The sequence below is a fragment of the Bombus vancouverensis genome, chromosome 3 (assembly GCF_051014615.1).
Source record: "Bombus vancouverensis nearcticus chromosome 3, iyBomVanc1_principal, whole genome shotgun sequence".
Taxonomy (NCBI): domain Eukaryota; kingdom Metazoa; phylum Arthropoda; class Insecta; order Hymenoptera; family Apidae; genus Bombus; species Bombus vancouverensis.
Genome location: NC_134913.1, coordinates 12,508,446 through 12,530,094, shown reverse-complemented (window position 1 = coordinate 12,530,094; position 21,649 = coordinate 12,508,446). Strand labels below are relative to the sequence as shown.

At 32.2% G+C, this 21,649-nt stretch overlaps 5 protein-coding genes across 7 annotated transcripts; 2 read left to right on the top strand and 3 right to left on the bottom strand.

Moving 5' to 3' along the window:
- Window positions 1–27: 27 nt before the first annotated feature.
- Window positions 28–3,539, bottom strand: LOC117154357 (uncharacterized). Of its 2 annotated transcripts, none has more exons than XM_033329299.2 (6): window positions 2,959–3,539; window positions 2,732–2,808; window positions 2,581–2,662; window positions 2,285–2,492; window positions 1,010–2,205; window positions 28–922 (listed from the first exon to the last, which is right to left on the bottom strand). In XM_033329299.2, the coding sequence occupies exons 1-6, from the start codon at window positions 3,016–3,018 to the stop codon at window positions 713–715; spliced, it is 1,833 nt and encodes a 610-aa protein (XP_033185190.1). In that variant the 5' UTR covers window positions 3,019–3,539; the 3' UTR covers window positions 28–712. The 2 variants fall into 2 exon arrangements, with proteins under 2 accessions (XP_033185190.1, XP_076473394.1); XM_076617279.1 differs by having other exon boundaries at window positions 3,221–3,539.
- Window positions 3,540–4,105: 566 nt separating this feature from the next.
- LOC117154347 (protein asteroid-like) lies at window positions 4,106–8,917 on the top strand. Its single transcript, XM_076617289.1, has 7 exons — window positions 4,106–4,265; window positions 4,336–4,534; window positions 4,614–4,803; window positions 4,881–4,947; window positions 5,036–5,217; window positions 5,289–5,392; window positions 6,430–8,917. Exons 1-7 carry the CDS (start codon window positions 4,251–4,253, stop codon window positions 8,733–8,735), a joined length of 3,063 nt encoding a protein of 1,020 aa, XP_076473404.1. The 5' UTR covers window positions 4,106–4,250; the 3' UTR covers window positions 8,736–8,917.
- A 494-nt stretch (window positions 8,918–9,411) lies between these two features.
- On the bottom strand, window positions 9,412–13,079 carry LOC143302476 (uncharacterized). 2 transcript variants are annotated; one of them, XM_076617287.1, is made up of 2 exons: window positions 11,895–13,079; window positions 9,412–11,602 (listed from the first exon to the last, which is right to left on the bottom strand). In XM_076617287.1, the coding sequence occupies exon 2, from the start codon at window positions 11,510–11,512 to the stop codon at window positions 10,505–10,507; it is 1,008 nt and encodes a 335-aa protein (XP_076473402.1). In that variant the 5' UTR covers window positions 11,513–11,602; window positions 11,895–13,079; the 3' UTR covers window positions 9,412–10,504. The 2 variants fall into 2 exon arrangements, with proteins under 2 accessions (XP_076473402.1, XP_076473401.1); XM_076617286.1 differs by having other exon boundaries at window positions 9,412–12,576; window positions 12,721–13,079.
- An 816-nt stretch (window positions 13,080–13,895) lies between these two features.
- Window positions 13,896–18,126, top strand: LOC117154345 (protein asteroid-like). Its single transcript, XM_076617278.1, has 2 exons — window positions 13,896–14,174; window positions 14,240–18,126. Exon 2 carries the CDS (start codon window positions 14,272–14,274, stop codon window positions 16,420–16,422), a length of 2,151 nt encoding a protein of 716 aa, XP_076473393.1. The 5' UTR covers window positions 13,896–14,174; window positions 14,240–14,271; the 3' UTR covers window positions 16,423–18,126.
- A 199-nt stretch (window positions 18,127–18,325) lies between these two features.
- LOC117154346 (uncharacterized) lies at window positions 18,326–21,597 on the bottom strand. The gene is made up of 2 exons (XM_076617288.1): window positions 18,635–21,597; window positions 18,326–18,508 (listed from the first exon to the last, which is right to left on the bottom strand). Exons 1-2 carry the CDS (start codon window positions 18,896–18,898, stop codon window positions 18,395–18,397), a joined length of 378 nt encoding a protein of 125 aa, XP_076473403.1. The 5' UTR covers window positions 18,899–21,597; the 3' UTR covers window positions 18,326–18,394.
- Between the last annotated feature and the right edge of the window lie 52 nt (window positions 21,598–21,649).

Here is a 21,649-nt window from a genome sequence, read left to right as displayed (position 1 = left end):
CTCAAGGAAAAAATAAAAATCAATGTGTAAATTCATAAATCTTTTAATGACAATCAAGAAAATATAAAATTAGATAAGTAAATAAATTTATTCTAAAGCAAAATATATACTGAAAGCCGTAAATAGTTAGTACGTATTGTATCATGTGTCATATGTCATAACTTGGTGTGACAGATATGTTTATACTGTATTATGAACACCAAAATTCTTAAACTGCACACGCATAAGCATATATGTATTACAAAATTAAATAGCCACAAACGAAAGTAAAACTTTGATGTCACATTAAAAGATTTATAACAATATTTTAATGAATAAAATATTTGTTCAACGATGTTATTCTCGATAAAATGAAACTTTAAGATATAACTTTTGAAGATTTTTGTACACATTAGACCATGTATATAGTTTGCAATATCTACAAATCCTTTTTTGTAATGAAGTATATTTTGTAATGTTAAATTGGATATCTTATTTGAGGAAATTAAAATTATTCAAAAAGTTTTGATTTCTCATTACAATTGTAATAAAATTTTAGCAGCACCTTTCCTTAGTAATATATATATTTTCTATTATTTGTTTCATTATATAACACTGGACGATATGCTATCAAGAATTAAATTAAAGTTTAATATGCCATTTGTTCTGAGTTTGTAGTTAAATCATTTTTATATTAGAATGAATATCGTACGAATTTACATTAATATATACTCTATTGTGGAGGTGGCTGATATCCATAACCACCATACTGATTTGGTGGAGGAGGTCCTTGAGGTCCAGGGGGAGGAGGCATGTGTCCACCAGGTGGACGTGGTGGATATTGAGGATATCCTTGTCCTGCTGGTGGTGGTGGATAACTCTGAGGAGGATATTGTGGATGTCCGTAATGTTGACCACCTTGAGGTGGATGAGGAGTGTATACCTAGAATTTATATATTTATATTAAGTATAATTTATATTATATTAATAACAGTTTAAAATATGCTTCATATTTTTCAATCATCTGTACCTGTGGCTGTCCTCCTGGTGTTGGTGGTACATATGTCTGTGTAGTAGCTGGACCGTATCCAGGTTGTGGTTGTGGTCCCGGAGGTGGAGCAGGACCCTGTGGAGGTCCTGAAGGTGGTTGAAATCCACTTGGAGCAGGACTCTGAGACTGTTGCTGTTGAGGCTGTGGCGGTGTCTGAGATTGTTGTTGAGACTGTTGTGGTTGATGTGGAGATTGATGTGCAGAAGGTTGATGAGTTGATTGATGAGAAGGTTGATGAGGTGGTTGATGAGGAGCATGAGGAGGTTGATGTGGTGATTGATGCGGTGGTTGATGTGGCGGATGAGACGTTGGGTGAGGTGTTTGATGCACAGGATATCCGGATGGTGCAGGTCCCGGTGGGGCGTAGTTTCCACCTTGCGAAGTAGATGGTGGAGCGCTACTTGGTGGGTAAGTTTGAGTTGAAGCGGACGGTGTACTAGTTGGTTGGCTACTCTGAGCATAGGTATTTACTCCACTTGCAGAGGCAGTACTGAATGGTGGAGATGTAGAAGCTGGACCGTATTGCGTTGCACCAGGACCGGGACTTGGTTGATTACCATAATTCGGTTGAGGACCGGTATTTTGTTGAGATCCAGGTTGAGGAGGTTGAGCACTAGAAGTAGGGGGAGCCGGATAATTTTGAGGTGGAACGTTATTTGCATATGCTTGCGATGAAGGAGGAGGATAATTTCCGGGTTGACCAGCTCCGTACGCATTTTGAGGCGGAGCTTGAGACGGAGGTTGTTGGTAATTTGGTTGTGGGCTAGGACTACCATATTGACCAGGCTGTTGCTGTTGTCCGCTTGACGGAAAGTTTTGTTGAGAAGGATTAGAAGGAGGATAGCCTTGTTGATTCGGTGGTGGTGGACCATATCCTGTAGGAGGCTGAGTTGTTCCTGGTGGTGGATATCCACCTGGTTGAGGACCGTAACTATTCACAGTAGTTGGAGGACCATAGTTCGGTTGCGTTGATGTGCTGTATCCCTGTTGTTGGGAAGTATTTGGTGGTCCATATTGATTTGGTTGACCTGGAGTATATGCAGATCCCTGTGGTCCTTGATAATTGGTACCTGGATTTTGATTGGCATATTGCGTAGGATAACTTTGTTGAGAAGGTTGTTGAGGGTAACCCTGAGGTCCTCTATATTGTTGTGGTCCAGGTGCAGCAGGTGGTCCTTTGAAATAATAGTATATTAGAGTAAAAAGATAACATTAATTTCTAAAAATTTTATATTATATTGAAACATAACATACTATTCATAGGTCCTTGTCCAGGCATAACAGGACCACGGTATCCACCTTGTGTCATTGGTTGTCCTTGACTAAAGCTTGACATTGGTAATGTCGGTTGAGTATTTGGAGGCATATCACCTCCAGGTCCACTTGATCCTGTGGGAGCATTAGGAATGCCCTGTGGATTCATCATACCATGTTGGGGTCCATTAGGGATTCCTTGTGGAGGCTAATTATAGAAACAAAGATAACATTAATATATTTCTAACTTAGGTATTATACCTTAATATTTCTTTAATATTTAAAATATTCCTTACTGGTAGCAATGCTTGTATATTTTGATTTGCATCAGCAATAGATGCCAAATATACCAAATTGCGATGCAACATCTGCTGGTATCTAAAAAGAAATCATATTATAAATATACTAATATAACTTACATATACTTTAAAAACATTTATCACTTACTGTATACATTCTTGTGCTTTTCCTTTATTTTGATATTCTTGTATTGTTTGTATAAGTTGACTGTTTTCATCAAGCATCTATATCAACAAATTTATTCATATAAATGATTAATTCAATATTGTAAAATATCATAACATTATAGATTACAAAACCATGTAACAAAAAGAATGAAATTTCAAGAAAACTAGTAGAATACAATATTAGTGATGATATATGATATTCATCACCTTCTGTATTTGAGCAGGATTCGGTGGCGGCCTGCCGCGTTGAGCAAAAGTCACGGACATGCCTTCAGATAACTTATCGATAGTCAAAAAATCACGATTGGATGCAATTTATTTTCACTCCTATTCTTTTTCACTTAATTTTCCAGTCGTTAGTTCTCTTTTCTGTATTGCTTATATTCATTTGAAGCCTTAAAACCTTGCTACAGTATTGATAGCCCACATTGTTGCACTGTACTTTTAACTTTTAAAAAAGAGTTATTACCTTCAATGTAATTCTGCTTCGAAAAACTAATCAAAATGCATAATCTTATTTTGCCAAGATAGAATTTTACCGAAGAAAAAATTTAAATTTAGCGAATCACTGCTAGCAATTGCTTTGCAAAATTCTAGCTTTACAAATAAGATATGGTGGCTGTCCATATCTAAAATAGAAAGCTTGGGAGTAAAGCGACCGTGTGGCAAACACGCAAACTATCGCGACAAAATATACCGTAGGAATGCGATAGTAAAAACTTAAAATCCGTTACTTACTAGAATGTATTAGTAAAAACCTGCATGCATTTATTTAAAAAGTAGATTTTAATGTATACATTGGAAACAGTTTTTATACTCCTGTATATTAATCAATAGTAGAAATATCCAGAAACTTATGAGGAAATTAGTTGAAGGTTTTATTTTTATTTAAATGATAAAAATTCATATCTTTATTATTGTATGCGTAAGTTAACAAGTTTTAGACTCACATTTCGCTTCATCCCTTTCGTGAAACACATAAGTGAAACTTTTATTTCACAAATTATATTAAATAAAACTAGGTAGAATATACAGATTATCTCATGTAACGTAGTACATACTACTAGTTAGAGGATGATTTTGATGACTTTAATTGATAAAAATAATTGTTACCGCCTATAATGAGAAATTTTTAAACATATTATTAATAATATGTTTATGGAAATTACTATATTTATATCTGTATACAAAGAAATATTATCAATTTATTATTTGTATATCTGCCGAATGCAATTTGAAATATCTTTTATCCTCTATGATATAAATGTTATATATTTTTATGTATAATTTCATAAAAATTTACTAAAAGCATCTTACAAAATGGTATCATGCCTTTCCTATTTACCGGCATAATTTCGACCATTCACTTAACGTAAAAGTATCATATAACTGTATCATATTGCGAAAAACGTAACCTCAAATCAGTGAGGATAAATTTATCTCATTTCGCAATATCGAGAAAAAAATTACTGATTTTGCTCGTAAAGACATTATATAAAATGACTACAGCAAAAGTAAATAATAAAAATAATTGAAAAATAAATATTATACAATTATAGTAATAAGTATTTTTTATAATTTTAGATCGAATTTGCGGTGGAAATGACTTGTCGAAAATGCGTTGATTCGGTACGGAACGCTTTAATTGGCGTGAATGGAATTAAAAATATTGATATATCATTAGAAAAAGGAAGTGTTATAGTTGAAACAAATTTACCATATTCTATAATTCAAGAAAAAATTGAACAGACTGGGAGAAAAGTTGTTTTAAAGGGATATGGAGGTAATAATATAGTAATATAATGTATTATATTATTATAATATTTCTAAAAAATGAAATTGAGCAATATTTTACATTACAGATAGTTCTAGTGCAGTTGCGATGTTAGGAGGGAATTCAGGATATACCGTAGATAATAAAATAATGGGTGTAATAAGATTTGCAGAAACTCCTGATGGATGTCTTATAGATGGAACAGTTGATGGTTTAGCACCTGGTAAACATGGCATGCACATTCATGAATGTGGTGATATCTCTCAAGGGTGTGATAGGTGGGCATTTAAAGTTTTTATTTTTTGTTTTCCTTCTTTTCTATTTTTATTTGAGATATTTTATGACACATTTTTAGTGTTGGAGAACATTTCAACCCAAATAATACATTACATGGTGGACCTGAAGATGATGCATTTAGACGGGTAAATATTGAGATTTGTGTTCATATTGTAAGGAAATCTCTATGGTTAATAGTTAGTATCTTGAAATAAAAAAATTTTTACTATACAGCATGTTGGAGATTTGGGAAATATAATGGTGAATGATTCTGGTAGAGCTACTTTTAGAATAATAGATAAACTTGTAAAAATACCTGATGTTATTGGAAGATCCTTAATTATAACAGAAAAACCAGATGATTTAGGAAGAGGTGCTGATCCAGAATCTAAAATACATGGAAATAGTGGAAATAAGTAAATACTACAGTGACATTATTATGATGCATATAACGATTTGTTATATTTAACATTCATGTATGTTTTAGACTGGCCTGTGGTATAATTGCTCGTTCATCTGGCTTATTTCAAAATACAAAAAAGATCTGTGCTTGTGATGGGCTTACATTATGGGATGAAAGGGATAAGGCACTTAAAGCTAAACATGATTTTTCTGGAGCAAGTAACAATTGTATAGTATTTTAAATTTTTTAGTATCTTTTTAGTAATTATATAGTACAATATTAAACGTTAAAATATAATCATATTTATAGATCTCAAGTATGTCTTCACATAATACATTTTCTGCACATGTATATATTCCATATATACTTAATATTTATTTAAAATAATAATAAATTCGACTTGTTTGTAGATAATTCTTATAAAGTAATTTTTAATTTTGCCTTTAATCTGCTTATATATGTATTTAATTATTTAAATAACAACTTTTAATATAAGCTTTTGTTTTTTTCGTCTTTTTCAGCAAAATTATAAATAATATATAAAGAGGCTACAAACTGGGTTTTGCAAACTGAATCATTCCAGTAAAGCATTTCTACGTGCATGATATAAAAAGCACAAATTGCATTATATCTTTCGTAATACGTAGATTTAGTATAGTTTCCAACATAAATATTTTGTATAAGATAAATTATTACATTTTGAGTGTTAGAATATAAAATAAAGAGAGTAGTAATGTAATAAAATTAGAATTTGTATTTGTTATAAATAATAAAATATTATATAAATATTCTCACCTTAATAACCTTATTTTTTCACAAACATTATACATGTTTCATTATAAAATGTAATATAAATTATATAACCTTTTTGTAAGCTATTATAAGCCAATTATAAGTCACAAAGCAGCATTGATTTCTTGAAGAGAAATGTACAAACCTAACTTCATTCATATATATGTGATAAAAATTGAAAACTGAAGATAGGAATAAAAATGGTATTTCTTCGTTACATTTTCATCGGAATTGTGTAATATAAAACTGTTCGTGCGGAAGACACGTGTTCTTTTCACATAACCTATATTGCTAGTGTGTACATAAACATAAAATCATACAGTATGCAGAGAATGACTTTTAATATACAGTATGTTTAATTTGTGACATTGAACCTACAAAAAAGTGTAGAGAAAAAAATTCATAATGGGAATTCCTGGATTAACTACTTATATAAACAATCGTTCTGACCGTTATCTGGAGTATTATGAATTGCACAATACATATTTGGTAATTGATGGAAACAGTGTTTGTTGCTCAATATATAATTTGTATGCAAAATGTAATTGTGCATTTGGTGGTGATTATGATAATTATGCGCAGTGTGTGTCAGACTTCTTTAATGATTTATTAAGATGTAAAGTAACACCTCTGGTTTTATTTGATGGTGGTAGTGAAAATAAAAAATTTAGAACTGTTATAAAAAGAACTAAACAGAAAATCCGTGCTGCATGGTCATTTTCTCCACTCAATCAAAGGAACATGAAATTTTTTCCTTTAATGTTACAAGAAGTTTTTATAGATATAATGAGAGAAAAGAATATTAGACACGTGCAATGTCTATTCGAAGCTGATAATGACATAGCATCAGTAGCAAGGATCTTGAATTGTCCAGTACTTAGCTATGACTCTGACTTTTATATATATGGAACATTATATATACCATTTGATACATTAGATACTTATGTAGTTAAAAATCCAAATGGAAATGGTTACATGAAATGCTGTAAAATTTATAAAGTTGAGAACTTGCTTAAATCTTTTAAAGGACTACATCAATCAATGTTGCCACTGGCTGCAATATTACTAGGTAATGATTATGTAAAACGTAATACGTTCAAGAACTTTTTTCGCCACTTGAAGCTAAGAGGAGCATCAAGAAAAAAGCATAATCATCGACAATGTTGTATAGAAACAACTTTGAGGTGGCTGAGCAATTACACTTTGGACAAAGCTATCATTGAAGTTTTAAGTAGATTAATTAAGCCTATCCGACAAAAAATATTAGACTTAATAGAGATCAATATAAATAGCTACACAAATGCATCTGCTGAGATGCTTTTACCTCTAGGTTTTTCAAAAGATTATGTTGCTCATGTAAATACATATCATTTGAATAGAAGTTTTAAATTTGATGGAGATATCAGTTCATTGACATACATAGAAGAAGTTTATAAAGAAGGAAATAATGAATCAAGTGAAGAAGAAGATGAAGATGATGAAATTGAAATAGCAAATATATGTAGTAAGACTGAACTAGTGCCTCAAAATGTAGTTAGTAAATTGCCTATGTGGTTTGTAAACGAATTTCTTATGGGCAGATATCCAAAATATTTTATGGATTTAATAGTTCGATATATATATGTTTGTCCTGTACAGGTGGAAGATTATCGTTATCCTTCTAGTATCATAGTAAGCTTAAAAATTATTAGTGTTATATTTGGGATTTTAAAATCAGCAATAATTAGTAGAATATGTTATATGAAATATATGGTGAGAACACAAAATAAAAAGATTATGTGCTGTAAGTTACAAAGTACAGAGACTATGAATAATTTTAGACTACCTTCTTTATTCAATCTTAGAGATATCCCATCACTTACTCAAAGAGAGATTTTAAACAATACTTTAGGAATTACAGATATGGATTGTATAAATGAACTTCCACCAGAATGGATGTTGTATATTGGATGTATTAAATATTGGATACATCAAGAAGAATGTTCTTTATCTCATGAATGTTATTTATATTCCATATTTATTTGTATGTTATTTAACATAGTCGATTCCAAAATTGGAAGATACAGAAGCATGCATACTTTTCAGAAAAGATATTGTCAATTAATTGAAACTGTGAAGCAACAGAGGAAAAAGAACAATTGTGATTCATGTTATACAATGAATCAATCATGTGGTAATCAATACAATGGTACAATCATAGAAGCCTATAATGAAATTGACTATAATGACTGTGTATTAGCAGCACCATTCTTTATCTCTTATTTTAATATGAATAAAGAATTATATAAGAATCCAAAAAAATTTGATAGATTTACTGTACATGTATTTGCAGAGTTTCAAAGTTGTCTGAGACATGCTATGAATCTGAATGCACTTCTGGGGTATCCTTATCCACAGACCAAAGTTGCAAATTTATTTAACGGTACTTTATTGTATAATCTGAGTAATAATTTTAAAACACGCTTTGATATTGAAGAATACATAAATATTGTTCTTCAAATGTCTCCAAGTCTCTTAAGATTATTTAATACATTTTTATTAAAAGTCAAATCAATGTTTCCATTTAAGTTTCAGGATGGAACTAACCTTCGTAAAAAACATAGAACAAAACCTAAACATCCAAAGACTAAAAAAAGTATTTCATCTAAAAGTGATTCTGAATATTTTAGTGCAGATGATGATTTAAATGAAGCATGTTATGATCCAAATAATCGTTTTTCTATGCTCAACCATATATAATGCATATTTTCATTCAATATTACAGTAGAACTCCATTTATATACCAGGGGATAAATAGTATTTTTTTGTTTTGTTTATACAATGTCCAATGTTTGTCTAATCAGGTATTCAATAAAGTTTCATTGAAGTAAATGTAGTTGATATAAACGGAATTCTCTGTGATTAATTCTGTACTGTATCACATGTAGTGTATGTAATGTTTTTATACTATGTACTAATATATGTATATATTTGATCTTTACAAGTATATTTTGATATGTATTTAGAATTTAAGTCTTAATTGAATTAATATTTTTCATAGAATAAATTATTATATCTTCAATATACATAAAAATAAAGAGGATGGTAATGTAATACAACTATAATTTGTATTTGTTATTAATAATTATATGAGATTCATTTCTTCATCTCATTTTATCCTTTATTTTGTAACTTACAGGTTACATGGGATAATTGTAAAGGGTATAATTTATAAGAAATAGGAATCAAATTTTATCATACAAGACTTTGTTTTTAAAAAAATTGATTTTGAATATTATTTCTCTAATAAATACTGTATTTTCGACGTCAACGGGAGTCGTAAATTCCCGTTACGATTATAGTAATCGACATCATAATTGATCGATCCCCTGATTTCGGTTAAGATAATAGGGATGATTCAGTTAGTATAACAATGTGATTCACAGAATTATAAGCTATATATTTCCAACAGTTAAGTTACACTGTTGAGTAGGTATAAATCGTAGATAACAACTTGTCGCACGGAGGTAAGATAGATATGCACACCAGAGCAAGGCTCTTATAATTGAATTTAGTATGTTAGTAGACGTAGCACTAAAGGATGTTTAATAGAGGAGGTGAATGTTCGAAATTCCCCAGAACCGACTTAGATAATTGATGTGAGTTATACTCCTCTAGCGTTGTGCTTAGACTTAGACGTTAGGCGTTAGATTTTATACTTAGTTGTTGACTTTTCTAGCGGTGTAGAAGAAGTAAGTTGGGTGACGATGCTGTGTCGGAGGAAAGCTAGCGATGGGTGTGTCTAGCGCACAGGACCATCGGATTTGTTCATGACATTTTTGGTCAGGAAAGTGAGGGCAGTATACATTGCTTCTGATTGGATAAACAAAGATTGGTGGACTAGGAAGAGTCTTAGCCGCCCTCGATAGAAAGTTGAAGTACGGAAGCATCGTACGTGAGAAAAACTAACTTTCCCTCGTCAATCCGTAGAAAATGATTCGGAAAAAAGATATTTGTTGGGTCTGAAGGACCTTAGCTAGCAAATTAGTGGGATTTATGATGAGTCCTTAAGACTATTGAGGATACGCAGCAAGGATGAGTGGACATCTGGTTCCCGTCTGGCCCGCGGTGTATGGCCTGGTCTAGGTAGAGGGTCGCCCGACGTAACATCCTCCCACCGTTGAGAGGGTACCGATCAAAATTTCTGTAAAGGTAGAATTAATTGGAGCTGCCGTCCAACTCTTTGTTGATTGTTGATTGTCCGTATTCTGCTGGATCGCGTTAGCTCGATAGTTGGACGAGCTGTGTGGCACCTCGATCCACGATTGTGATTGTCTGGATGAGGCCGTTGTCCCCAGGGTGAAGTTGATGATACGGCCGAAAGGCAGGTGCGTTGAGGATATGTTGTCCTTCCTGTATTCTGGATCGCCGTGGTCCTCGGCATTACCTAGATATTTTCCGTTGAAGTTCACGAACCAGGAAGTGTCGTGAAACATTTCGGTCCATGAAGGACCGTGGAAATCCTTGTCTCAGGAGGTGTCGTTGTGCATCTCGCCGATTTCACAAAGGCACGTGAAATCCGTATGTGGTTGCGCAATGAAGACGTGAAGGAGGTCTATGGTTGATTGGGGGACAGGGCTCTCCCCGCTGACCCATTCGTATCGCGCCTTCTTGATGATGCTTGGTGGTTGGACCGGCGTGGTCCAATTATCCGCTAAAGACAAAATCGGAGACATCTTACCTTCCGTTTGGTTAGGTTCGGATCTGGAATGGGAAGATTTTGCATCTCGGTCCAAGATGCTCGTCTCCGCATGAGTTGTTGCTGTCCGTAGCTGCCAGGGAAAATTGATGGCCAGGCCTAAGGATTGTTGCGTCGAAAGCATGTTGTCCACCTCGTAGTTTGGATCATCGTCGTCCTCGTTTTTTCTAAGACATTTCCAGTTGATATTCACGATCCAAGAATTGTCATGGATCACCTTGGTCCTGGAAGTGTCGTAGGACATCTCGTCCCATGAAGTATCAGGTAACGCCTCGATCCAGGAGGTACCGTTGAAAAGAACTCTGGTGGTGCTTGTTATAGATTCGTCAAGCACGACGCGAAGTTTTAGAGCTGATTGGGAGACTGAGCTCCCCCCGATGATGTGTACGAATTGAGTTATTTTGTTGGTGCTTTTGCTTCCACGCTCAATCAGCGTAACGTTGCACCTTGTACTGCCGTCGGAGTCCTCCGTCGCAATTGTCTTGTAAGCTTCCAGTGGGGCATGATCGTCCCCGATGCGTTTCATTAATCGTTTGTCAACGGCAAGATATGTGTCTGAGGTAGTTTCTGGATGATCACTCTCTTCCTCGTCAAGAACCTCTAATTCCTCTTGAACAGAGTTTGTTCTGTTCCACGTGTCGTTGACTGTTTCGTGGCAAGACATTGAGAGAGTTCCGCTTTCCTTGTATTGCGTTTCGGAAACACCAGACCCTTGAAAGTACTGCACCTTCCCTTGATCTTCTCGTTCTCGTTTCGACTGTTGATATTGATCGACCATGCTCTCCAGGAAGTTGATGGTGATCAAAGACTTGTCCGATATAGCGCTCTGTGGCCTTTGTGGACAAGTGTTGAGATCCAATGGGCTGTTCTGAAAACCATCGAAATTAATTAAATGATCCACCTTGTAGGCTGCAATGAAATCAACGAGTATAGTGTTTCGTTTCAGGCCACTCGTCGGTGTGGCCCATTTCGGCGATAGTGTAGTAGGAGACGGCATGTCGTCTGGTAAGGTTTCATCCTTCTGTTGATCCAGAGAATCAAGCGAGCGATTGTCTGATTCAAGGCGTTTGATGGCGTTGAATCAGATTGTTGCGATGTTGATGATGTGAACGAGCTTGTTTTATTAGATAGTTATTCGGTTTTTCCTAATAAGTGCGTACCTGCTTTCTCCGTGTTTTTAAAGTGCGCCTGATAAACCCAAGGACCTCTCTAAAAAACCAGATGTGCGTCGAAAATACTTTTAGGCTTAAGAAATTCTTCAGGACAAACGGATTGACTGAAGACACATGTTGACACAATATAGTGAAAAGTGAAGAGTTATGGTGGGTTCTTAGGTTTATTGAGGGTCGGAATGACGTTACGCAGGCCGTTGGCTGTCCGGTCGCGAAGGCTGGAGTGAAGACGTTTTAGGCGACGTAACATTCTCCCCCCGTTGAGAGGGCACCGATCAAATTCTGGCTGTGGAGTCAGGTGCGTCGTTTGTGAATTTCCTTCGCTCCGTGTGGGTGTTCGGATTCGTCTGGATCTGGTTGAATGGGTAAGGGGATCAGTCTTTTGACACCACGGTCCAGGATACTTGTTGCCGTCTGCACGGTAGCGGTCCGTATGATTCCATCGACTCCTGGATGGACCTCGATTACGCGGCCCAAAGGCCATTGCATAGATGGTACGTTATCCTCTCTGAGGATTACTACGGTGCCTTCACGAATGTCATGTTTGCCCTTATTCCATTTGTTGCGGCGGGTCAGCTCGTTGAGGTACTCTTGATACCATCTGCTCCAGAAGTGCTGTTTAATCTGGTGGATACGCTGCCAACTTGATAACCGGCCTGATGGAACTGTCCTAAAATCACGCTCCCGTAAACTTGTTAGTGTGTCACCGATTAGAAAATGACCGGGGGTGAGGACAAGGGGATCTTTCGGATCGGATGATATGGGAGTCAGTGGGCGTGAATTAAGAATGGCTTCAATTTCAACCACAACTCACATCAACTATCTAAGTCGGTTCTCGGTATTGTCGAACATTGACCTCCTCTATTAAGCATCCTTTAGTGCTACGTCTACTAACATACTAAATTCAATTATAAGAGCCTTGCTCTGGTGTGCATATCTATCTTACCTTCGTGCGACAAGTTGTTATCTAAGATTTATACCTACTTAACAGTGTAACTTAAGTGTTGGAAATATATAGCTTATAATTCTGTGAATCACATTGTTATACTAACTGAATCACCCCTATTATCTTAACCGAAATCAGGGGATCGATCAACTCGTTGTGTCGATTATCATAATCGTAACGGGAATTTACGACTCCCACTGACATCTCTCCTCGCGATTGTGTCACGATCGGCATACTTCAAATCCGACGGACTGACGATGGAGATAAAGATGTGGCGGCACTCGGCGACAATGTATATCGCTGAAGTGCCTAATGAACCATCAACATCCCAACGGTCCTTCTACCGAAGGTGTTAGAACAAAGAGCACATGGCAACGGTCGCGGACGCCTAGGAAATGCATGGACGGTGGGGATGTTGAGAGATGACAAAAGGAAGTAATCGGATCCGATCGAAAGTAAAATCATAAGAGTCAGTCTTAGAAAGTCACGCCTAGAGTTCGGAAGTGGATTGTAAAGTGGATTGTTGTTAGAAAAAAATAGTTTTCTTTTTTTTATTTTTCACTTCAAATTTCTTTTTTTTATTTTGTTATTGTTTCGACCGTTCGCGGAGAGACGCGATCGCGAGATAGCACGTCAAAGAGAGTTGTAAATTCCCGTTACGATTAAATAATCGACGCCACGAACTGATCGATCCCCTTATTTCGATTATGATAATAAGGGTAGTTCAATGAAATTCCACAGAATTAACACAAATAAATTAATGTTTATTTCAACAACTTATTAACTAGAAAGATATAAATGGAACAAAAAAAATGTAACTGCGTTTTGGTTGATACGCAATGCGCGATATATGAGATGTGTTGACGGTTCGACTTCTCGAAAAGTTCTGAACGCCTTTCGATTTTTTTCGACGTTTTTGGAAGTCGCCCTGCTTAATGAACCATGCGCTTGCCACTACAATGTTTGTTTGCCGGGTAGGCGCGACGATAGTTAAGAATATGATCTATGGTAAGCCGCATGACGTAATAGTTATTTTACGCGACAATTGCGTCTCCCCGCGATTGGTCGAGAATACAATACATACTTAACTATATCTCGACCTGTTGAATCTTTATCTATAACTAATGTTTCTAAGTATTTATATCTGTGTAGTGATTGCCGGAGAAAATTCAGTAACAGTAAGCTGAACACTATTGTTATTATTTCAGAAGTTACTTGGAATATTTCACATTCTATTGAATACACAATTCTATTTTTTGTTGTGCCATGGTATTATTGTATTGTATTGAATATAGAATACCAGAAATTTTGTTATGTTTTTAGTAAGTATCCTTTTCGTAAGCATGATATATGTGTGTATATTGTTAACATATTGTATATTTATTAGTTTAACGTGTGACAAAAAAAAACAGGAAGATAATGGGTATTCCAGGATTAACTGCTTATATAAACAAGCATCGATTTAATTTTTTAGAGCACTACGAATTACGTGATACGTATTTAGTAATTGATGGAAATAATATTAATTATTTATTATATAGAAAGTGCACACACAATAATTGGACATTTGGCGGTGATTACGATAATTATAAGCAATATGTATCAGATTTCTTTGATGACTTATTAAAGTGTAATGTAACGCCCTTAGTCTTTCTTGATGGTGCTGTTGAAAGTAAAAAATTCAAAACTATTATTAGAAGAGTGAAAAGCAAACTAAATATATTGCCAACTTCTGCATTCAAAACTAATTATCCAGAAATAATTTTTCCTTTGCTAAAGCAAAAAGTTTTTATTGATGTAATGAAAGAAAAAAATGTTCAAATTGTACAGTGTCTCTTTGAAGCTGATGATATTATAGCATCAGTAGCAAAGATATTAAATTGTCCAGTTCTCAGCCATGATTCAGATTTTTATACATATGGATCATTATATATACCATTTAATACATTAAATACTTATGTAGTTAAAAATCCAAATGGAAATGGTTACATGAAATGCTGTAAAATTTATAAGATTGAGAAATTATTCAAATATTTTACAGGATTAGATCAATCAAAGATGATATTAGCTTCAATACTACTAGGCAATGACTATGTAGAACCTGGTACATTTAAAAACTTCTTCCACTATTTAAAGTTAGATTCATCAAGTGTGAATTATTATACCCGACAACAGTATTGTATCAATAAAATTTTGCTATGGTTGAGTAAATATAGCTTGCATGATGCAATCATTGAAATTTTAAGTAGGTTAATTATGCCTATGCGACAAAAAATGTTGGATTTAATAGAGATTAGTATAAACGGCTGTAGAGATGAATGTGCTGAAATACTTATAACTTTAGGTTTCTCAAGAGATTATATTACTCATGTAAATACTTATTACTTCAATAGAAGCTTTAAATTTGATGGAGATATCAATACATTGACATACATAGAAGAAGTTTGCGGAAGATATAATGAATCAATTGAAGAAAATAAGGAAGAAGATGATGAAATTGAAATAGCAAAGATATTTACTGAGTCTGAATTAATGTTTAACACTGCAACTATTAGTGATTTGCCTATATGGTTTGTAAATGAATTTCGTACTGCTAAATATCCATCATATTTTCTGGATTTAATAATTCATCGTTTATATGTATGCTCCATACAAGTAGAAGATTTTCGTTATCCTTCAAACATCAAAGTAAGCCTAAAAATCCTTAGTGTCATCATTGAAATTCTAAAATTAATGATAGACAATAATATAAATTATATAAGATACTTAATGAGAACTGAAGATAAAAAGATTATGTGCTATAAGTTAGAGGCTACAGAAATGAATATTTTTGGACTATCCTCTTCATTCAATCTTAGTGATGTCTCATTATTTACTAAAAGAGAGATTTTAAACTATACTTTAGGAATTACAGATATGGATTGTATAAATGAACTTCCACCAAAGTGGATATTGTATGTTGGATGCATCAAATATTGGATACATCAACAAGAATGTCCTATATCTTACAAATGTTATTTATATTCTATATTTATTTGTATGTTATTTGATATAGTAGATTTCAAAATTGGGAAATATAGAAGTATAATGGCTTTTAACAAAAAATATAAGCAAACAATTGAAGCTATAAAGCAGAAAAGAAAAGAAAGCAATTATAACCCATGTTGTATAATAAATAGTACAATTCACGAAGCCTACAATGAAATCGTTCATGACGACTATGTACTAGCAGCACCATTTTTTATTTCACTTTTTAAAGTAGATAAAACATTATATAACACAGACAAGTTTGATATACATATAGTACACGTTTTTGGTGAGTTCCAAAGTTGTTTGGAACATACTATGGATTTGAATACACTTTTGGGATATCCTTATCCACAGATCAAAGTTGCACATTTATATAATGGTACTTTATTGTATAATCTATGTAATAATTTTAGAACTCACCATAATATCGAAGAATATATAAATACTGTTCTACAAATGTCTCCAAGCCTCTTAAGATTTTTTAATACATTTTTATTAAAAGTCAAACCAATGTTTTCATGTATGTTTCAAAATAAATAATATTGCTGTACAAATCTCTTAAGGAAGACAGGAAGACACTTTAAGACATCTGAGAGCATGAGACAGGAAATTAAAGTACATATAACTAAAGATATAAATATATAAGCTAAATATATAAGAGTGGTGCAAATGCTGGAATATTAAAGTAGGGAAATAAAGGAGGGAAGCCAGTAATTACTGGCACAAGTAAGATAAGGATTGATGGAGAGGTAGAATAGATATTGATAAGAGAGTGAAAGAAGGGAATGTGAACTCTATGGGATCAAATATGCAAGCGCATAACAAGAAACAGAATTAGAAAGGAAGATTAGTACAGGAGACATAGTTCATGAACAAGGAAAAAATAGGAGAGATGTAGACTGTAGATGCAGAAGAAAAGAAAGGAAAGAATAAAGAGAGAGGAGGTACTTAGTTAAATAGGTAAATTAGACAATTAGCTCTAGTAGCATTCGTTCTATAGAGTAAGTAATGGGTAAGTAATGAGGTAAGTAATGGAGCTACCAAAAATGGATTAAGCGGAAAAGATGTCGGGGGAAGGTAGAATGAATCACCTTTAGCACTAAATTTACAAGGACTTCATGTATACATATTCCTACTATGACCGGTCTTTAAAACAATTTGTATTTCTTAATATAGAATGAAGATAATAGCCAGTTTGATAGTAAAAAAAAATAGTTTTAAAAATTATTAAAAATAGTATTAAAAAATATTAGTAATTGAAATAAAAATTCTTGCCTCGAAATTCCTTCTCCTGTGATTTCTTTATTTAAAATCCATGCATTTATCCCGATTATGATATTGAAAAATACTTGTAGAGGGCCATCTCCTAGATTTGGATTTTACAGTGAAATAAATGCATATAATTTTGCAGTAGATAGATCCCATTTAATTCCCAACACTCGAAATGCCTCTGTTTCCTTCCGCTTTCAGTTTCAGAATTGAGTTTTCGAGAGACTACTTAAATTAAAAAACTACTTAATTAAAAAAAAATATAAATCGTTTAACCAGTCAAATGACCAGTCGTGATAGGTAAGACGGATTACATATTATTCTCACAAAACATACAATAAGAAAAGAAGTGAATATTAAAAAATTCATTGTACGTATATTATAAGAAAAGTCGTGAAGCTAAATGGCAGTGCAATAACGTTGTATATAAAAAATTCTAAACGAAATTTAAAAAACGATCATTTAAGTGGTCACAGTAGGTTTAGTGTTAGCCATCCCAAAAGCTGGTCTTCATCTGAAGAAAGCTATGCTCTGTGTCTGGTGGAACTAGAAAGGAATCCTATATTACAAGCTTCTACCAAACAACCAGACGATAAATTCGGAAAGGTATTGTTCGCAATTAGACGAATTAAAGACAACAATTGAACAAAAACGTCCAGAACTAGTGAATCGGAAGAACGTCGTGTTTCATCAGAGCAATGCGAGACCTCATGTGTCTTTAACTATTCGACAAAAGCTATTGGAGCTTGGTTGGAATGTGCTACCCCACCTACCGTATTCACCAGAAATTGCCAAAACTTTAACTCTTTGGTCGACGTAAGAAATCATATTGAAAAGTTTTTCGTCGAAAAATCTGACAAGTTCTAGGAGGATATAATATTAAAGTCACGTGAAAGATGGAGAAAGGTTGTAGAACAAAATGACACTTACACAATTGTATCTGTATAATTCAATAAATCTATTTCGAAATTTAAATGTGCCGCGTTTGAATTGTCCTTAAAAATCGGAACGAACTTTTCGAGTGACCCAATAACAATTAGGTAGATGATAGACAATAGATTTGTAATAGTAAAAAGGAAAAGGGTAAAATAAGGTTTTGTGTGTGAGTGTATGAATGTGTATTTAAATAATTAAATAAAAATGCAAGGCACTAGGAAAAATAATGCAAACCGAGTTCCCTTTATGATCAGAAGGTTACTATTACTACTATATAATAAGGTTTCATTTAAAATTCATTATGTCTTTATTTACTATGGTCGTCATTATTTTTGGAATATTTCCTGTTTTTAGTTCGTTCCTTTAATGTAAAATGATTTTTGTTCTGATTCCTAGCTTTTGAGATACGGAATTTAGGATACTGAAAGAAATATTAGAAATTTTTTAAATTAAGGACGATATAATACAAATTTATAAATATGAATTTAAAAAATAGTTTAATTTTGAATAAAATTTGTAGGACGCATAATGATATATTTATAATTACGTTTTTATATATCTCCCAAAATGCAGTGAACGCTGTTTTAAGTGCATTTGCTTTTTGCCTTAGAGTAGGTAAATAATACAAATCCTCTCCATGTTTTAATATTAATCCAACACGTACAGCACAATCCAATTTTCTCTTTAATTCTTCGGTGAACATTCTTACATTATTTTCAACTGGATAGGAACCACGTAAATATTCGCTAATGAGATTCGATGGAACATAAACTTTACGTAAGTGAAGTCTTTTTATCGCTGCAAGTATCATCTGTGGTGTTATGGAAATATGACCACCTAATTGATTTTTACATAAACAAAATGATGAATGTTCAATTCAATGAAATAAAAAAAATTTAGAATCGATAAAAGATACTGTGAAGAATAATCTCACGTGATTTAGAAGAGTAATCGTTATGAAGATTCATTTTATATGAACCAAAAATATTTGTTTTTCTTTTTTTGATAATTTTGTCTATTCCGGCACATTATTACTTGAAAGATTAAAAATTATTATAGTAGATATTAAGATTTATAAGTACTCATAAAAGGCAACTTTATATTATCCGCATTTTTATAAGTTACGTCATAATAAAAAAGCTGAACGTTTTCACGTTGTGTTTCCTTGGTGTTTTCTTACAAATATTAAACAGATTGTTTTGTAAATGTTATTTTTGTATTTTGTCTTTTAGTATGTTCTTTATTTATTATTATATTATATATTACTTACAATATCGATTTATTCTTAATACAAACAATAAATCAAAATGATGCAAATATTTAAAAAGATACATATGTATGCATACATTAAGAAACCTAAAGTAGTATATATTTTTAATTATTATATATATATATATATATATATATATATATATATATATATAATTCTTTATACATATAAAGTTTATATGTCTGAATTTATAACATAAGAATATTATTAATTACTCCACGATAGCTTCTTTCGTGTTTTGATAATCTTAACACTACACATCGAACTATCACAACGAATTAATATTTATAATCTTTTGAACTTAAATAAGTTACAATATAAAAATATCAGGTACTCTACTACGGAAAGCATTTCACGACATAATAAATATCATAAAAGATTATTAGAAGGTGCTTATGTATTTAACAATACTTATACTTCTTAGTTTACTTTTAACATTTTTGCTTTGAGATATCAAAAATCACTCAATTATTATAAAGGATTGTATTATATAGAAAGTTAAACAATAAAAATAGGAAACAATTACGAACTTTTGTGCAAAGTATGGTGTAGATTTTAAAGCCATACTTGAATATCGATCATTCTGTCTTTTATAAATACCGACTAAATAAATTTAAATCAGATTCAACATTTAATGGGTATGTGAATTTACACGACAAAAATAAATTTTACAGCTAATTGCAGTGCTCTAAGAAATATGAAATATACAGCATGTTCTCATAATTTATGATTTTTCAGCTGTTTGAATAAAAGAGTTAATAACCAAAATTTATCTGTGTTAAGTGAACAACATTTAACAATAATAGACATTTCTGAAATTTTGTATAATAATGAAAACAAATTTTTTTATATTGAACTCAAGATCACTTTTGAATTTTAACGTATTTAACGAATTTTAACAATTTTTACTTATTATATTGTAAAGCATGTTAAAACAAATTAAACAAGCATAAAACATGACATCTTTGTTCATATAGTACCAAGTTTACAGTTTACAAATACTAATAAATAGTATTTGTATTTTGTATTTTTTCTTGTATTTTTTCAAACAGCTATTTGTTATTATTATATCTTACTCACTCAAGATACAAACTTTGATTAATGATTTCCTTTTATTGTAGTGCTTTAAGTGGCTGAAAACTCATGCAACAGGACATTAATTTGAATATAATTTTTCTCATAATTTTTACGTAAATAAAAATGTTAATAATTAAGGAATATTTTACTCATTCATTTAAATTGCACTAAACATGTAGTAACAGTTAAAAAATATTTATACATATTTACTATAGAAAAATAATTTCTATATATATAAAAAATTAGTAAAGGATGGTATTGAAATTTTATAGATCATATTATTTATAATTTATTTTTATAAACGAAATTAATTTATACTAATAATAAATGAATTATTATTTATACAAAGGTTTATCTGTCTTTTGTTTTATTGAAGTATGTACACTACATATTAATTAAAGTAAAGATATTAAAACATCAATTAAATTTTATTTTTATGTAATTTTTTCATAAACAAGGACATTGACTACCATTTAAAAGTTTTATTTTGTTATACTTAGCTAAAAAGTCAATTCGAAGCTTTGAACTGATACAGAATTATTAATGTATTTATTATATGCACTTCTCGCCAAAAAGATAACCCAGGTGTGCTATCTTTAATTTCTCAATGACGCGTGTAAAGTTTCTCGTCTGTAATATAATATAATATCAAAACATTATGAGCTCAGAATAAATCTTATAATATTTTTAATTATTTTCAACGAACCGCATATTCTGAGCTCATAATGTTTCGATATTATGCGTTACAGACGAAAAACTTTAAAAATTAAAGATAGCACACCTGGACTATCTTTTTGACGAGAAGTGTATGTATATTGTCAATATTTTTAATTTTATATGATATATTGTTAAATTAAAAAATTATCCATCACAAATTGATATTTCAACAATGGCATTACTGTGGTCTAAATTGTTTTTATTTTACTAAATATATTCTTTCATCTTTATTTCAAGTTCATCTTTATTTTTAAAGTAAACATTTAAGTATGTCTAATAAAATTACAAGAACTTTTCAATCATTTGTAAACATATTTAGAAATATGCTTTAAATTATATAAGTATAAAACAATCATCAATAAAACTCATTCTAAATATAAAAGCATAGTATTGCTCTAATATTAAATGCATCATAATATGTTTATTAACAGGAAGATGCAAATGACACAAAATAAATTCATGATTTAAGTTATGTAGCAAAAATTTGGATGTAACTCT

Bases quoted from the DNA above. Each gene is read 5' to 3' on its own strand.
- LOC117154357 (XM_033329299.2), bottom strand. From the start codon at position 3,018: ATGTCCGTGACTTTTGCTCAACGCGGCAGGCCGCCACCGAATCCTGCT. The intron at 2,663-2,731 runs GTAAGTGATAAA...ATTTCTTTTTAG, and splicing joins AAAGCACAAGAATGTATACA to ATACCAGCAGATGTTGCATC. The intron at 923-1,009 runs GTACAGATGATT...TATAAATTCTAG, and splicing joins CACCAGGAGGACAGCCACAG to GTATACACTCCTCATCCACC.
- LOC117154347 (XM_076617289.1), top strand. The intron at 4,535-4,613 runs GTAATAATATAG...TTTACATTACAG, and splicing joins TGTTTTAAAGGGATATGGAG to ATAGTTCTAGTGCAGTTGCG. The intron at 4,804-4,880 runs GTGGGCATTTAA...ACACATTTTTAG, and splicing joins ATCTCTCAAGGGTGTGATAG to TGTTGGAGAACATTTCAACC.
- LOC143302476 (XM_076617286.1), bottom strand. From the start codon at position 11,731: ATGCCGTCTCCTACTACACTATCGCCGAAATGGGCCACACCGACGAGT.
- LOC117154345 (XM_076617278.1), top strand. From the start codon at position 14,272: ATGGGTATTCCAGGATTAACTGCTTATATAAACAAGCATCGATTTAAT.
- LOC117154346 (XM_076617288.1), bottom strand. From the start codon at position 18,898: ATGATACTTGCAGCGATAAAAAGACTTCACTTACGTAAAGTTTATGTT. The intron at 18,509-18,634 runs GTAATTATAAAT...TATTTCTTTCAG, and splicing joins TTTGGGAGATATATAAAAAC to TATCCTAAATTCCGTATCTC.